Here is an 18,274-nt window from a genome sequence, read left to right on the forward strand (position 1 = left end):
CATTTACAGTATGGCCATATACTTCCACATGTAAAAGATGACTTATTAAGATCTTAGTATAGCAGAAAATGAAAAATTCAACTATATTGTTTATTTTCTATTGTTTTGAGAAATCGAGTATTCATCATTAGGCAAGATGTTTCTGAAAGCCAAGCCTGTGAACACTGCATCCATCGCTCATTTGCACTGTGACTTTAAGCTCTCTGAGCCCAGTTTCTTCACCTAGGAAATGGAGATCATAAAAGAATTCATGTGAGAAGGCATGGAAATACACTGCTATTGTACAGTGCTTAACACAAAGCAAGCACACGGTATATATCAGCTGTTCTCACTAGCATCATCAGAATGAAAGGTTGTGGAATCTGAGGCTATCGGAGTCTACAAATGCAGGAGACAGATGTCATTCTCAAGTATGGAAAAACACCTTGTGTCTAAAGGTTAAGCAAGGATCAGTTGTCAGTAACTCAGTCCACAGAACCACAGTCTTTAGGTGTGAACCAGTTCATGTTATAGTCAGAAAAAAAAAAAAAACACAGAACAACAGGCTTGAAAGAGTCTTGCGAGATTATGCCAAATACCCAGAGAAATGAACAAAGTCCCTACAATGTCTCATGGCGTTTCTCGCCCCAGAGATGTGTAAGGACTTGTGTTTTCTCCCTCAGTGCAGCCTCGGTGTTTTCAGAATCCTGAGTTAGAGGTTCTTGTACACAAGCTACCAAAGTAATCTAGCACAAGCATTTTCTTCAGGGAGGAGGTGAAAAACGGAGGGTCCAAACGTCACCCATTATGCATTTGGTCTTATCAGGTGTTTGTGGAGGTTCACACTGAAAATGAGAAATTTGTATTTATTGTCCTAGACCATCATGCTGTCCGCAGACCTCAACTCTAAACATAGCTTTCTTCTTAATATTTTGCTAATCCTTCTTGCTGGTTTTCTTCGCAAATCTAGAACATTCCCTGTGAGCCTGCTGCTCTCGTACTCCGGTGCTTGTATGGCACCTTTCAGGTGTCCCAGGAGACAGTGAGCTTCAGAAGTGTGCTGGCTTTTGTTTAAGAAAAAACTGTCAGTGGAAGAAAAAGTAGGGAGGATTGGTTTTTGTGCTTTTTCTTCTGTCATTCAGGATGCTATAAAACACAATTCATTCCTATGCCCTGAAAAAAAACTTGAACAAGGAAACATCAAGGAGGCATTTGAAAAAGTCGACCAAATCGTTGAAGGTAAGCTACTCAGGAAACTCTTTGCCTGAAGAGTTCACAAAACAGACACCAAGAGCGCGTGATTTCCCCTCAGAAAGACCAACCTCTAAAGTCTTGGTGCTTTGCCAAATGTCTCTTTCTCTCAAATTGTGTGTGTGTGTGTGTGTGTGTGTGTGTGTGTGTGTGTGTGTGTGTGTTGTGCTGTGTTTTGAGGTGGAGTTAAGTAGTAGGGAGCAATAGAATAAATGAAAAGAAAAATTCCCAGGATTTTAGTTAGTCAAAGACAGAGTAAGGAACTGAACTTGCCACTTTTAACTCGTCCAGAACTGTAGTCTCTGCCACAGGACAAATGCCTGGTTGCTTGGTCAGGGTAAATCCAGGCCAGCCAGTCCATGTCCTAATTGCTTTTTTTATTGTTGTTTGTTTTGTTTTTGTTTTTGGTTTTGTTTTTTGTTTTTTTTTTTTGGAGACAGAGTCTCTCTTTGTCACCCCAGCTAGAGTGCAGTGGCGTCATTATAGCTTACCCACAACCTCAAACTCCTGGACTCAAGCGATCCTCCTGCCTGACCCTCCCAAATAGCTGGGACTACAGGCGTGTGCCACCACACCCACCTAATTTTTTCTATTTTTAGTAGAGATGAGGTCTCGCTCCTGCTCAGGCTGGTCTCAAACTAGTGACCTTGAGCGATCCTCCTGCCTCAACCTCCCAGAGTGCTAGGATTACAGGCTTGAGCCACCGCACTGGGCCCTAATTGCCTTTGAATTCCCCAAAATGGTGGCTTTAACCAACACACACCTTCAGAAGCTTCCTGTGCTTATGGTTAACAGGAGAGGTCCATGTTGGAGGACAGGAACATTTTTACATGGAAACACAGAGAGTGCTTGTTATTCCAAAGACAGAGGACAAAGAACTGGATGTTTTTGTGTCAACACAGGATCCAGCCCACGTGCAGGTGAGACCCAGGACCAGCCCCATCCCTCTACCCTCCCAATTCCATTATGGCGGTTGAGCCCCACAAACTCACAGTTGGTAGCCATTTTACCTGCAGAAACTTAGAATCCAACCATTAGACATCAGAAGAGCTGCTAAGAGACCGCAGAACCTTTTTATTTTTTCTAGTCTTGTCAAGTTAATAAAAGAACAGCCACAGTCACTTTAGGTCTAAAGAGTACATTCATTTGCATCATGCTTAGATGAACTCTGTGATGGGATGACACCACTAAATTATTTCTGCACTTCATTTTTCTCTAAAATCATCATTACAGATAACCTTTAGAGTCAACACATTATTTTCATTTCCCCGATCACGAAGTGCTCTAGATTTTAACTGCAAATATATCATCTTTAGTAGGTTGTCAGGAGTTTGCTGGTTTTCACCTCCTTGGGATTTTAGGTCTAAGCATTTGACTAGGAATTCAACTTCTGACAGGAATCCAGGACTCTGATAGTTTTCCCTCCAGGAAGCTCCATTATTTTTCTGCTGGAAGGGCTGCTTTGTGAAGATTCACGATGTTTATAAACTTAATAAACCCCCTGCAAGATAGATTCAAACTATATCTGTTGTTTTTACCGGTAGACATGAATGAAGGCTGCTGTGATGTTGCGTTTCAGGAAACAAAAGCTTCCTTGCCGTTGCATTCTCACATGCCTTCCCTTTGTCTCACTTTTACAGAAAACAGTGTCCTCCACTTTAAACATCCCCATCAACAGGATCACCTGCCATGTAAAACGCGTGGGTGGAGGCTTTGGAGGGAAGGTCGGAAGGCCAGCTGTATTCGGGGCAATTGCAGCTGTGGGTGCTGTCAAGTAAGTACGCTTGGGGACACGGAACGTATAAAATGCATAGAGCTGAGGGCAAATCAGTGGCCTGAGAGTCACATGGGCTGCCGTCATAAGCACATGTGTGTCCTCTTAGGCAAGTCAGCCTCCAGTCTCTGTTTCTTTATAAAATGTAGATAATAATACCTGTCCTCCCACCCTTTTAGAGTTAGTGCAGAGGTCAAATGTGCACAGGACTTTGAGTAAGCTATGCTGTAAGAAGGAACAGAGGTATTATTCATTGAATAGCTCCAGGGCTGGGGCTGCCCATTCCTGAGCTTCAGGGAAGGTGGCTCCTTAGGGGTAGGGCAAGTCAACCTGCCCAAGCGGAACGCTAAGGGGGATATTGCTCCTGAATTTGCCTTCCCACTCTCAGCCCCACAACAGAGTGAGGTGAGAAAAGAGAGGAGCTCCATCCTCCGCCTCCCTGCACCTGGGAAGGCCACCTCTTCAAAGTCTGCTCAGGAGACAGATGACTCATTCTCAAGGGCGGCTCCCAGCCACCCTCCCCAGGAGAAGCTCACTCCTTTGCTGTTCATGCCTCAGCATCTGTGTGCACTCGGTGCTGGCTTTTCTGTCACCTGTTCATTTTCCATAGCTGTTTCTTTAGTAGTTTTTCAGAGCCCAAATCAGCCTCCAACGTTCACAGGTCCCACTTCGTTTGACAACTTTTGTGTAGCTCAGAGCTAGGTCTTGAAGCACTAAGACACATATCTTAGTCCTCAATGAGAGGTAGGAAAAACAGTATCTGAATTCAACCTCCAGTTCTTTCTTTCTGTTCACACCCACCAGGGACCCGGTAAAAGACAATCAGTTCATTGAATTCCCACCAGGCCTCCCGCCTTTGAGACTTCTCAAGCCTGAGTGCACGTTAGAGTCATCTGGGGAGAATTTACGTCCCATTCCCTGGGCTGCCCGGTACTGACCCAGATCAGTGTTTTTACAAACTTCCCCAGTGGTTGCACTGTGCAGGCGAGGGTGGAACCAGTGCCTCAAGATACAACCCTCCTTGGCGCACAACTGTCATGCATTAAATGATCCCCGAAGTAGTGTTCCCAGATCTCCTGAAAGGTCATAGACATTCCTTCCTCCCCATGTTAGCCGCACTGAATCAGGATTACCCAGGGAGGGATCTGGAAACATTTAACTGATGCTCCAGGTGTCCTCACCATTGAAGACCAGGGAGCCCTGTGCTAGAACAGCAGTTTGCAACGTGCGCCTGAAGACACCTGCCTCAGAATCACTGAGAAAAACACAGATTCTAACCCCTGTTCCCAACCCTACTGAATCGGAATCCCAGTATGAAAGCTCAAGAATATGCATTCTCACCAGTGCTCCAGATGATTCTTCTGCACTCCCAAGTGTAGGAGCCTCTGCCCTAGAGATACAGAAAGGCTGAGACTCCTTGCTACCTGAGGGCCCAACTGGGCCAACATAGCAGCATTCGGGGGTGAAACTGCTGAGCCAGACATCCCAGGATGAGTGTTCGGCCTTGTCTTTCCAGTAGTGTTATTAAGTTGCATTTATCCGTTCACATTCTTTCTCCTTTGTAACTAGTGGAGAAGATAATGGGAAATGGCTGCATCTGGGTGAAGGTCATATTTGAAGCCATAAGAATACAACTTAACTGCATGCGACATTAATACCCTTAGTTTTATCTCCAACCATTGACTTATAGACCACCGAGACAATAACTTAGTCATACATTAATTCACGTCAGTGCCTAGCATGTTGTATGCAATTATAAAATTGATGTGGATGGATGGTTGGATAAATGGGTGGGAGAGTTCTGGGATGGATGGGTAGATAAGTGAGTAATTGATGGGAGGGTAGATGGTTAAATGAGGAAATGGATAAATAGGTGGTTGAATGGGTAGATGGATAGATGGATGGATGGGTGGGATGGATGGAAAATCTGACTAAGATTTGTTTTCTTTAGAACTGGTCGTCCCATTCGTCTTGTTCTTGATCGTGAAGATGATATGTTAATAACTGGGGGAAGACACCCGTTATTTGGAAAATATAAAGTGAGTATTAAAGATGAAATTAGTAAAATACTTCATTTTATTCAAATGGCTTTGTCCTTTTCTGTTATTTTGATTTTGCCAAATTCTAAAAACAATCTTAGCACCTAAAATATTAAATGAGGATATGGTGTATTTGAATACTCATAACATTTTATGAGGAGCTTTTACTAAATCTAGTGTATAATTATGAATAAGTTTGATGATAAAAAATACAATTTTAAGTAATGATAAAAACACTACTTGAAGGAATAAGGATTTATATTAGTGGTTCCTCAAAATAAAAAACCAAACAAAAAACTAAAAGAAGCTACAAACATTGTTATATCAAAACTTCTTGGCTGTAAAAATCTTAGTTTGCTGTAGAAATCTTTGGAAACAATTTGACTACTTTAATTGCAAAATCATTTTTTACAAGTGTTTCCACCAAGTGGTTATGAAAGTGTTACAAAAGCTCTTTGCTGATAGGAAAAAAGAATCCACTAAGGAATGAATTTAAAATTGTTTCAAACCACATTCACTGCATTTCTATGTAATAATAGTATAAACACTATTACAAATACTTGCTGGCATCCACTTGGCAACAATACCACTTTTCAAATTTTGAGTTTTTAGGATCATTCTAAAGTAATGTAAAGCATATCAAATGTGCTTTATTTGTTAATTGTTTGCAGCATATACATAGATTTCCTATCTTACATTATTACATTATTGTATTCCCCGTGTTACTAAAGCCACAACTTTCCACACCACAGCAAAATTTTATTTTTTCCAATGGCATTAGTAATTTGTATAATTAGTAATTTTATAATTATAATTTATAATAAAAATTTCTACGTTTTATAATTATAGTCCCTTACTATAGGGCTATAGTTGGCCATTAAACTTTTTATTTATCTTCAAATGCACAGAGATGAATAGTTGCAGCTGTCATCGTTGTTTAGAACCTCAACCAACAGAGGCACGCTGCTGAGACTGCGGCACTCGCTGCTGTTAGGGTGGTTACCGTGTGCTTTGGTTTTAGCCTGGATTATAAATTCAGCTTTATATCACAGTTATGAGACTGCTTTGTACTGATACTTATTAAAAAGATCCTAAACTGTTAATATTTTTGTAATAATAGTAATATAAAATATAACTAAAAAGAGGGAAATGGACTTTTTGAAAAATCCAAATTTTATTTTATTTTTAAAGAAAATTTCATTTCCAATGTAATAATATATGTGTATATATACATATATAGCCCCATTCAGACATAGCTAAAAAAGTTTTTCTTGATAATTCAGAACTATTTGTTAATTAGCATAATAGATATTTATGTGCAAATAGGTTCTTCCAAAATTCTCGAAAAGTTTACGGTAAATAGTTTAAGAATTCTCTCTGCTCCCTTATTTATAGTACTGTTTTGCTTTGCAGTCCTTTATTCATGAAAAATCAAAGGTAAACTTCAGCTTAGCATTTGTCAAAATTACCATAAGTCCTGAATTTGTGGATTTTCCCAACTTCTCTGTAGTTTACTACCCAGTATTTCCCTTGGAGTAGACGATGATAGCCATATAGTTGAACAGTTCCTCTGGTTGTATTTATCCGTGTTTTCAGAAAGGCCAAGGGACCAGGGCCATCCTTCTTTGGGCAGAGCTACTATAGGGAGTGGGAATCTCTTTTTTCAATTTGAGCTGTGCAGACAAAATGGTCTAGGGGGTGGGATGGGAATGGCACCACTGGAAAATGCAAGCTGCCCCAGACTCCTCCACGACAGTACCGACGGCACAAGCTGGGGTTTGCTAGGGCCTGTAACCCACTTACAAAGCATCTTCGCCACCTCGCAAAGCGAGAGCAGTCACTCGCGGGCGTCACTCACCGCCTTGGTTTCAGAGGCTTTCCCATAACAAGAGGCACTGCAGCTCACTCCAACACTTTCTAGCGGCTTTTCCACAAGGGAGAAAACCACTGACTAAATTAGAAAGACAGCCAGTAAAAAAGGGAAGGAAATCTTCTAAGAATAAGAAGGAAGAGGGTGGCAATTATATGCTGGAGACAAGCAAGGACTTTAAAGGATTGCACACTGACTGTGAAGCTAGAAGACCACATGTTAAAAGGCAGGTGCTGGGCGGAGTTCAGATCAGCAGAGGTCTCCAGGCCGGGCGTGGTGGCTCACGCCTGTAATCCTAGCACTCTGGGAGGCCAAGGCAGGTGGATTGCTTGAGGTTAGGAGTTTGAAACCAGCCTGAGCAAGAGTGAGACCCCGTCTCTACTATAAATAGAAAGAAATTAATTGGCCAACTAATATATACAGAGAAAAAAATTAGCTGGGCATGGTGGCACGTGCCTGTAGTCCCAGCTACTCGGGAGGCTGAGGCAGTAGGATGGCTTGAGCCCAGGAGATTGAGGTTGCTGTGAGCTAGGCTGATGCCACAGCACTCACTCTAGCCTGGGCAACAAAGCAAGACTCTGTCTCAAAAAAAAAAAAGTCTCTGTCAGTCAAGCACTGACAGGGAAGAGCCAGGCGTGGTCCACCACAGAGCAAATGGGGGCAGAGTCTGGCTTCAGTCCTGCCCAGTGGGGAACTGGGCTGCGGCTTGATGCTGGCGTGCAAATTTTAACATCTCAGTAAAATGTCCGTCGTTTGGTGGCAGGTGGGATTCATGGACAACGGGCGAATCAAAGCTCTGGACATAGAGTGCTACATTAACGGAGGATGCACCCTGGATGACTCGGAGCTGGTACGTGGGTCAGACAGCAGCAACGTGCTTGATCATGAATAGAATGCAAAATTTCTAGATGAGTCTTCACGAAGCCTGTTTCCTAAAGCAGTTAAATTCTATAAACAATTCAACTCTGTACTTGACTTTCAGAGAAGAAAAAAGTGGTGCCCAATATATGTGAATATCTCCTTTTACTTTAGGTAACAGAATTTCTTATACTAAAGCTAGAAAATGCGTACAAAATCCGCAACCTCAGGCTTCGGGGCCGTGCATGCATGACGAATTTACCATCCAATACTGCCTTTCGCGGGTTTGGCTTCCCACAAGGAACCCTGGTAACAGAGTCTTGCATCACAGCAGTGGCAGCCAAGTGTGGCCTCCCGCCAGAAAAGGTAAGGTTGCAATCAAGTTCGTAATCAAGGTTGCCGAGGAATCAATCAGACCCAGTGGGGAACCACCCACCTTGCCCCAGGAAATAAATGAGAAGAACCACGCAAATTAGCCCTGGCTCAGAATTCAAAATAAATTAGGAGCTACCTAAAAGAACTTACCTCCCCCTATCTTACTCCTTCCCTCCTTATGCAAAGATTTCTCTTTCTTTATATTTTTATGTGTATAAAAATAATTACTGTTTTTAAAATTCAAACCACATTGAAGTAATCAAAATAAAAAGTGAATGCACTTATTTTTCTTCCCCACATACCTGTTGGTCAAGGGTAACAGTTCCATGTTTATCATGCTAACCCTTTTTCTATCTTTGGCCACCCATTTGTATTCATAGAGAGATACATAAACATTAATATATAACATATATGACACACATGTAGTTACTTACCAACATGGCATCATAGCAAACATATTATTCTACACCTTCCTTTTTCTACTTGACAACATGCCACAGCCATCTTTCCATGTCAGTAGAATGATCCACTTCATTCTCTTTCATGACTGAATAGTACTATGTAATATGGATTTAGCATAATTTATTTGGCCACTCCACTATTGATACACATTCTGGTTGTTACTGATTTTGCGCTTTTAAAATGATGTTGCAATAAACATGTTGGTACATATGTACCAAGGATATAACTTTGCCCTATTTATTGTATAAGTATATTTACAGGATAAATTTACAGAAGTGGAATTGCTGGTACACTTGGAAACTTTTGAGAGATACTGCCAAAAGAATACCCTCCAAAAATATTATTCTGCACAATATACTAGAAGGAGCACAGGATGTACTTATGCTCTACCAGAGAGAGGCAGCTTCTGGAATTGAGATCACTGTTGATAGCACTCTTCCCCTCCTCACACATTCCAATCAGACCCCGACCTACTTTTTCCCATTTCTAGTCCCTGTTTCCCCAATATAAACCCTCTGCTCCAGTAAACATGTTCTATGCTTTGTCCCTTGAACCCCTTTGTCCCTAAATTCAAGAGACACCTCCGGGTTGGTTATTTGTGATTATCAAGGTACTTCCTACACACAAAGGAACACCTAATATTGTACAAGAAAGACAACAGCTTTCCTAAGAGAAGTCATGTGGAGTGTTCTGTGGGTACGCAGGAGAAAGACATCACATGGGCATGGGGGGAGGGGAATCAGGAAGAATTTTCTAGAGAAGACAGCACTTGAGATAGGCCTTGAAGAACAATAGCCCAGAGCATGGAAAGGTAATCCGGGTAAGGGGAACAGCATGAGCAAGGAGAGTCCATCTCTTTGTGGTTCAGTTTCTTTATCTGTAAAACGAGCACAAAGTGACTCACCTCACACAGTTTCTACAAGAAACAAATGAGTTCACATTCACTAAAATATTTGTTTTAATAAACTAGATAGTATTATCCCAATAATGTTGCTGATAATAGTTATTTTATTATTAAAATATGATGGGGATAATAAAAAAAGAACTCCTGGGCATATCTCAGCAAGTTCTCCTTCTTTGTCAAGTGTTGCAAGTTTCCAGGACATAAAACACCACCCTATTCAAATAAATGTTTTAAAAGATTTATTCCTACATTCCAAAGACGATTGGATAGCTTAAAGGAGATCTGTTATTATCTGCAATGTTATTCCTCTCTAGTAGAACAAATCTTCAGTTGTGATAATAAATCCTTTCTTTAATATACCCTCTACCAGCTCTGCTCCATCCTCTGAACCTTGTAGAAAAAAAAAAAGAAAACTCTGCCTCCCTAGGCCCCTCCAACCCACCACCTTTCATGGACTCATCCCTACCCACTACCCTCTGCTTCCAGTGGGGAGAGACCCTGATTGGTGCATTCATGAAGAAATGAAAAATAACCCCCATTATTTTTGCAAAAGCACATGCTGTCTAAAGAAAAAAACAGACTCTGTCTACCCCCTACCAAACTCTATATCGTGGTGAAGCTTTTCAAGTCTCTACTTGGCAGTCAGTTTCTGTCTTACCATAACTATTGACCGAATTTCCCACCTGTTTCAGATTAGGGAGAAAAACATGTACAAAACGGTTGATAAAACTATCTACAAACAAGCATTCAACCCTGAGCCCTTGATAAGGTGTTGGAACGAATGTCTGGACAAGTCTTCCTTTCATAGCAGAAGAATACAAGTGGAAGAGTTCAATAAGAAGAATTATTGGAAGAAGAAAGGCATTGCTATTATCCCCATGAAATTTTCAGTGGGTTTTGCTGCAACAAGCTATCATCAGGTAAGACTCTCTCATGTATGGTAAGTAACTTTCAGGCCAGATACACTCCTGGCCCAATCAGCTTGTATTGACTTTGAAAGTACATCTCCTGGCCAGACGAGGTGGCTCACGCCTGTAATCCTAGCACTCTGGGAGGCCGAGGCGGGCGGATTGCTCGAGGTCAGGAGTTCGAAACCAGCCTGAGCAAGAGCGAGACCCTGTCTCTACTATAAATAGAAAGAAATTAATGGGCCAACTAATATATATAGAAAAAATTAACCGGGCATGGTGGCGCATGCCTGTAGTCCCAGCTACTTGGGAGGCTGAGGCAGGAGGATTGCTTGAGCACAGGAGTTTGAGGTTGCTGTGAGCTAGGCTGACACCACGGCACTCACTCTAGCCTGGGCAACAAAGCGAGACTCTGTCTCAAAAAAAAAAAAAAAAAGAAAGTACATCTCCTTTCTCAGAGCACTGAGCCATTCCTTGCCAACACCTGGGAGAAGCCTACAGAACTCTCCTGAGCAGCCCTCATCTGCCATCATTTTTAACATAGTGCAATAGAAAAAGGCCCCAGTGGTGGGAAACAGCCTCGGCAAGCCTGAGACCTGCAGCATAACTGCCAGGATGGAGAAATGCTCCCCTGACTCCCCACTATCCCAAAGGGAACAGGAACCTGGAAGCATGTTCTTACTGAGCTCGGGGGTCTCACGGCTTGGGGAGGAATGGGGTTCTCCCCATCTGTGCCCCCAGACGCCCGCAGCACTCCTTGTTGTACCTGCTGAGTCTCAGGCAGAGACGTCATTCCGTGTTGCCCTGGCCAGCTTGCAGTTTCAAGCCACCTCTCCCGAGAATCTGTGTCCAGTTCTGGTGGGGAAATGGGAGGGAGGGTCCAGAAATCCTCCTAAATAAATTTGCAAAATGCAGAAGCAAGTCATTCACAGGCCCTATCCAGAAGGGAGGAGGAAGGGCAGCGTGTAGATGAGTGCATCAGATACTGCAAGCACTGGGACAGACACGTCTTGCCTGCAGTCCCAGCAGGCATGGACGGGAAAGCTGTTTGGAAAACTGTTAGAAAACTGGGAATGGTTTTTGGTTCCCCATTACTGTCCACCAAAAGCAGAAAATCAAACAACTAGAAAATCATACATGCATTAGATCTCCCTTGTGTGCACACCATTGAAAGCATCCTTCCACAGGAATCCAGCTACTGACAGCCAGCAGATTCTCTCTCTCTCTCTCTCTCTCTCTCTCTCTCTCTCTCTCTCTCTCTCTCTCTCTCTCTCTTTCACACACACACACACAACTACAAAGCTGCCTTGCCAAAGGAAATCTTTCTTAGGGAATGAAGGGGTTGCCCCCCAAATCCCTAATCAACTGAAGTCAGGAGGACTTGAGAAATCCTTGACCCTGCTATTTACTAGCTGTGTGACATTAAGCAAGTTATTTGACCTCTCTGAGCCTCAGCTTCCTCAATTATAAAATAAGACTAATAATAACTATGTCTTAAGATTGATGAGGATCCCGTGAGATAATGAACGTAGAGCACTTGGCAGAGTTCCTGGAGCACCCTGGGCATTCTCCAGGGCATACTGAAGAGCTCGGCCACGCTGCTCAGGGCTCTTGGGCCTCTGGTGGGGAAGGTGAGACTCCTGGGCCTCTGGGTCACATTCCTGCTCAGATCCAGGACGCCCACTTTATAAACAGGCATGAGAATGCTCACTGTCCTCCTACACACTGGCCTGAATCAAAGGCTGGGGGCATAGGAGACCCTGGAGAGCCGCCTGGGTCATTTCTCTCTAGCACCAAATTTTGTGTCTTCTCCAAACCAACTCTCTAACAGCAACCAGGTGTCCCCAATCCGATTCGATTCTCATGCTGACTGCCCAGAGTTTGCACACACTCTAACAGTCCAGGACTGCCCACAAGACTGTCCCCATTTCAGACACCAGCCCCAGTGGAGTACCCGGCTACACACACTTCTGCCTGGTCAGCTACTCATTTGGAGGCATTCACTCCCCGTGCTCGAGTTTGATAATTTGCTAGGAAAGCACTTTACTTACGATTATTGCCAGTTTATTATAGAGGATACAGCTCAGAAACAGCCGGGTGGGAGGAAGCACTGCACAGGGCGAGGCGTGGGGGAGGGGCGAGGAGCTCCCGCGCCCTCTGCAGACACACGGCCCAGCACCTCCGTGTGCTCACCAGTGCAGATGTGCCCCAAACCCCATCATTTGGGGTTTTGTGGAGGTTTCACTCATAAGCACGGGTGATTAAATCATCGGCCGTTGACAGATGGACACAATCTCTAGCCCCACCCCCAAGGAGCTGGGGAGAGGGGCTGAAAGATCAACACGCACCCCTCTGAAGGGGTGCTGAAGCTAGCTAGGTCCTCCTATGAGTCGTCTCATTAGCAGACAGAAGACAGTAAGTTCCAAGGTTTTAGGAGCTCTGGACCAAGAACCAAAGACCTAATATATACACACTTCCCTTCACTATATAGCCGCTCCTCGCCTAAACCCCAGCCTCCTCTGCCCTCCTCCACAGCCGCCAACTTCTCAGCTCATCACTAAAAACCCTTTAAATCAAGTAGTGACTTTAAGTCTCCATTTGAACAGCCCCCAGCTTCCCCACAGAGTTCTAAATTATTAATAATACACCTAAGAATCACCTGGCTAGGAGTTGAAGGGTGTTATTCCAGGTCAGCTGGTGACTCACAAAGCTGGAACACCTACTCCAAACAGGGAGGACACTACCCTCAGAGGGAGTCCAGAGGCTCACAGAGAGGAAACACTATTATTAGCACCTGCAAACCGGGACATCCCCAAACCCCCAAGCCATCCCTGGGCCTCCAGGTGCCTCCAGACACAAGTGGACTGAAGCATTCATTCCTTCTCCTCCTAGAAGGAAAAATACCATCTTCCTATTTGTCCAATTCCTCAAACATTTAAGTAAATGTCTCTGTGATTCAGTATTGCTCCAAAGTTTTTATAGGACACAAAGATGAGCAAGACCAGGTGCCCTTCATTTGTGAGACTCTCAGAGCTAAGAGTGGGTCGCCCCCTGTGTTCATTTCCTGTGGCTGCTGTAACAAAGCACCACAAACCAGGTGGCTTAAAACAGCACATTGATTCTCTCACAGTTCTGGAGACTAGAAATCCAAAATTAAGGTGTCAGCAGGGCCGTGCTCCCTCTGCAGTCTCCAGGCCAGATGCCTCCATTGCCTCTCCCAGCTTCTGGTGGCTCCTGGCATCCCTTGGCTTGTGGCAGCGTTACTGCAGTCACCCGTCCACCTTCACATGGCCATCTTCCCTGGTGTCTTCACACGGCCTTCTCATAAGGACACTGGCTATTGAATGCCGGGGCTCCTGACACAGTGTGATTCCATCTTAACTAATTGCGTCTGCAAAGACAACGTGAGGGTGCGTTCTGAGGTTCCAGGTGGACGTGAACTCTGGAGGGGCCGCTATTCACCCAGTACTTCCCGTAAGAGGAAGTGCAGAGAAGTGGGTAACTGAGCCTTCCTGGGTGGGGACGAGAAGTGTTCAGGGAAGTTTTAACAGAACAGGGATGGTGGGGTGTGGGCCTGCAGGCTGGCCAGACAGGTAAGGGACAGGAGGAGGGACAGGCCGGACAGAGACACCCGGGTGGACAAGAGCAGCAGGGCTGGGGATCTCAGAGAGAGGCAGGAGGAGGCAGGGGTGGCGCTGGGAAAGCGCAAGAGACCAAATCCCAAGGGCCCGTATTGCAGTGAGGAGCAGGGCTCTCCCTCGCAGCCAATGGAAGGCTTCTGCCCACCTTGCCCACTGGCAAGCCCCTCTCCCCTCTGGATTCCATTCAGTTGTCACTTTGGGGAACCTACCCCTGAGCAGCAAGAAGGGAGGACCTGTCCTCCCAGGTCTCCCAGGGCCCCTTATGCCACCCCCTATATCTCACTGATCATTCTGCACCACGGTGACTTCATTTCCAGCCTATCTTCCCCCTACTCTGTGAGCTGCTTGGGGAAGAGCCACTCTGGTTCATCTCTGCATATCTAGAGCTGAGCGCAGATGGGCGCATATGACGTGCAAGTACTTACAAACTAGTTTGGGGGCCAGCCAGTGATTTCAAGCACGGAAGTGACTTTCAAATAGTTGGAACCAATATCACAACTCCTGGGTTAGCCAAAGGGGCTCCTACTAAAACCAGGAAGAACATTCTTTACATGTGACTTTTTGCACAAAACAGAACTAAGCTTCTGAGCCTCCCTGCTCCCCAAGACTGGTGTTTCACTACCTCGTGTTTTGTACTGAACCTCACTAAATACCAGCTTGCTCTGAGCTATGCCTTCTGATTGTTCTCCTAGGCAGCTGCGCTTGTTCATATCTACACAGATGGGTCTGTCTTGGTCACGCATGGAGGCAACGAACTGGGACAGGGCATTCACACCAAAATGCTACAGGTAAAATAAATAAAATTAGGCCATTAGTCTCGCTATACATTGTTTACATGACTGAAATTTGGGAGTCATCTTTTAGGGTAAATGATGACTTCCCTGAAATCTTCAAACCCTGAAATCTTGACTGTTTGGTTGAAAAGCTTCTTGCATATCAAGCAGAATGGCTGAGGCGGCAGGAATCCCACACATGCAGATACCCCTAGAGCTTGGCTGGGGCTAGGGGTGGAGGTGGCTGTTAGAGAAAACACCACACAGGAGCCCATGGAGCACTGCGGTGGGAGCTCCCTGCAGAGTAGCAAGAGTAGGGGCTTCGCAGCTTTTCTGTTTGTAATGTCTAAATTTCAGACAACAATATTAGGTTGCTAGTATTTTGTTTTGACAGGTAAGGACAGTATTTCATCATCTGTCATCATCCTACAATTTTTAAAGGATATTTAACACACATATATACACAAAGTAGTAAGAAAATAATCTCAGGGGAAAAAAGAAAAGTCTTTAACTTGAATAAATTTAACTTTATGACAAATTTATTAAATTGTTGTAGTGCACATCTGTAGTTTTAGACTGTTTGCCCCCTAACTCATTTTGAATGCTATGCCTGCCACATTCCATAAATTTCTGAAAGATTCCTCAATTCAGGTACTTTTGAGCCCCATCGCCCTCCTTGTTCCCCACCTGCCTCAGAAAAAGGCACAAGACCCAGCTCTGGGCAGTCACAGTTTCCAAACCTAACTGATCCAGGTGGAAAGTACATGATTCAAGCAAGGCCATCAGAGTCCTTTCCTGGGACCAATGAGTAATCGCTGAGAGAAAGGAACTGTCTTTCCCCTGAGGTTGTTTAGATTTCATGCTATAGGCCAGGGGTCACCAAAGGCAATTCTGTGCCCTGGGCAAAGCCTGTCTACTTTGTAAATAATATGACAATCGTAGAAGGAAAAGCACATGTGAGAGACTGAGAGGACCCTGTTGAGACCAGGGTCCTAGATACAAACATGCCTGACACTAGCTTCATCTATCCTTTCCAGTTATATGAACCAATAAATTCCCTTTGGATTTTCATCACCAAGAAGCAATAAAATTGTTCCTTTTTTCCCCATTTTGCATCTTTCTGGAGAAGTTTCACATTAAATGGCATTGGTCAGAAGATTGGCACTTGGGAGCAAGAACAAGTATATAACTATAGCCATCTTGAGAAGATGTTTTTTTGCAAAAACTGAAAGACAACAGCAGCCAAAATAATGCTATTTTCTTTTCCTTCCTGCCTTTCCTTCCATTTCTTTCCTTTTCATTTCTTATTCTTTTATTTATTTCTTTTACTAGAGGCAAGGTCTCGCTATTTTGCCCAGGCTGGCCTCAAACCCCTGGCCTCAAATGATCCTCCTGCCTCACCTCCCCCTCTAAAGTACTGGGATTATGGCCTGCATTCCTCCTTGATTAAATATCTTAACTTTCACATGGGTTTGCTAGAGAAACTGGAAGGAAAAGAACAGAAAAGAAAAACCTGAACAGCCAATACTACAGAAATATAAGCACATGGGAACAAATAGAAGAAAAGAGGGAGAAAGCTAAAGTTAAGATGGGATAAGGGTAAGAAAGAAGACAGGCCTCCCAGGTCTTTCCAAGTTCCTCTTATCCTGATATCAACAGGTTTCAGAGCAAACTCCTAGTCAGCCAGTCAATCTAATCTCAATCTCTCTTCCTGCCACTGTGGCTGCATCAGTGCCTGATAATCTTAACTTGGCCTACTTCCCACACATGTAAAACTCAGAAAAAAGGAAATATTTAACATCCTAAATGCACTAAATTTGAAAAGAAGAACCACTGTGGAATATTACCAAGAAAACATTTTAAAACTCAACATGAGGCCCTACTAAAAAGCAGTTTTGATACTTATAAAGCACATTATTTAGGCTTAAAAGGATATCATAGATGTAATAAAAAAATAATTTTTATTATTTTAAAAAATAATTACTCAAATCTTCATAGATGTTCTTGATGGACTTGAAAATATTTATTTCTCTCCTAGGTGGCCAGCCGTGAATTAAAAATACCCATGTCCTATATGCACATCTGTGAAACAAGCACAGCAACGGTGCCTAACACAATTGCGACAGCAGCATCCGTCGGTGCGGATGTCAACGGCAGAGCTGTGCAGGTGATTCCCCTGCCTGCCTTTCCCTGTGTGCTTTTCCCACAGCTCTGGTTTTCTTAGCGGAATACAGGCACAGTGGCTGGCTGCAGAGCGGTCATCCGTGTCACTCGCATAGCCTTGGGATAACCAAAATGTCAGGAGACTGTATTAGTCAGAATAGGCTAAACTAAAGTCACAAATAGACCCAGAATGTCACGGCTCAAACACAACAAAAGTCCCTTTCTTGTACATGTGCCAGTCCAGAGGAGTGTTTGGTCATCCAAGCACCCACATTGATGGGGGCTCCGCCATCTTCAACGTGTGGCATTCGAGGTTGCCCTGAGCATCATTTGAGTGAGCGTGGAGAAGATAGTGCGGAAGACCCTGGGGCCAGACCTGGAAGTGATGCAAGTCACTTCCCATCATAATCCATTAGCAGAACCAGTGTCAGGCCATGTCTAACTGCAAGGGAGGTTGGGAAGTGTAGAGTACTGGAAGCCATGGGCCCAGCTGCTGTGGAAGAAGGGGAGAATGGATCTCGGTGAACAAGCAGTCTCTGTTCCTGGGAAACATAGCAAGAAGAAATTTGGGTACCAAGTAATGCAGAGCTGTGCAGGTTTCCCTGACACACACAGTCTTACAGACAGGTTGGCAGACAGGACTCCAGCCAAGGAGACACGGTGCCATTAAAGCCTTGTCATCAATGGCTTTCTACCAGAGTACTCAGAGCTTGTCACTCTACTTATTATCTAACTGATGTCTTTAAAAGGTGCTAAATTTTCACTATCTCAGAATAGAATTGTGACTTCACAGTTCTTAACTCAAATATCTGATTGCATGTACTTTTGAGATAATATCTGTTTGTCACGTTTCTGTTACAAACTGTTCACTTTTTGCGTTGGCATGTTGTGGGAGCCGCATTTTCTCAGGACACTGCATTAATGCCCCCAAGAAGAACCACTCTCAAACCAATCTGAATTTTGTGGAGATGTCTCTTAGGAGGTCAAAAAGCACACAAAGACTTCTTTTTGCTCAGAACAAAAGTGTGAGAAACCTCAAGTGCAAGAGATCCAATTTGGGGTAGGATCAAACACAGGAGAAGAACAGCTCAATGTGTTTGGGACTTGTCAGCCCAAAATCAATGTTAATCCATCTTCTAGGGAATTGAATTTTAGGTTTCTGTTTTAAGGATCAGAAACTTTGTGGGTCTAAGTTATCATAAAGTAAATTTAATTATCTTCTCATTCACACCCAAAGCCCAGTGCTTCATTGCAGGGGTTTCATGGTGGGTAGATGG

At 43.9% G+C, this 18,274-nt stretch overlaps 1 protein-coding gene across 3 annotated transcripts in view; it reads left to right on the forward strand.

Annotated features, from left to right (window-relative positions):
• LOC105856978 (aldehyde oxidase 2) overlaps nt 1–18,274 on the forward strand; it is a 79,184-nt gene that overhangs the window by 37,042 nt on the left and 23,868 nt on the right. For all 3 annotated transcript variants that reach the window (XM_012739067.3, NM_001309952.1, XM_012739068.3), the window contains 9 exon segments: nt 1,122–1,218; nt 2,026–2,150; nt 2,871–3,004; nt 4,956–5,043; nt 7,677–7,763; nt 7,946–8,137; nt 10,205–10,432; nt 14,754–14,849; nt 16,873–17,001. In XM_012739067.3, the coding sequence (XP_012594521.2) occupies nt 1,122–1,218; nt 2,026–2,150; nt 2,871–3,004; nt 4,956–5,043; nt 7,677–7,763; nt 7,946–8,137; nt 10,205–10,432; nt 14,754–14,849; nt 16,873–17,001 (1,176 nt within the window).

Source organism: Microcebus murinus, chromosome 8 (genome assembly GCF_040939455.1).
Source record: "Microcebus murinus isolate Inina chromosome 8, M.murinus_Inina_mat1.0, whole genome shotgun sequence".
In the NCBI taxonomy this organism is placed as follows: Eukaryota; Metazoa; Chordata; class Mammalia; order Primates; family Cheirogaleidae; genus Microcebus; species Microcebus murinus.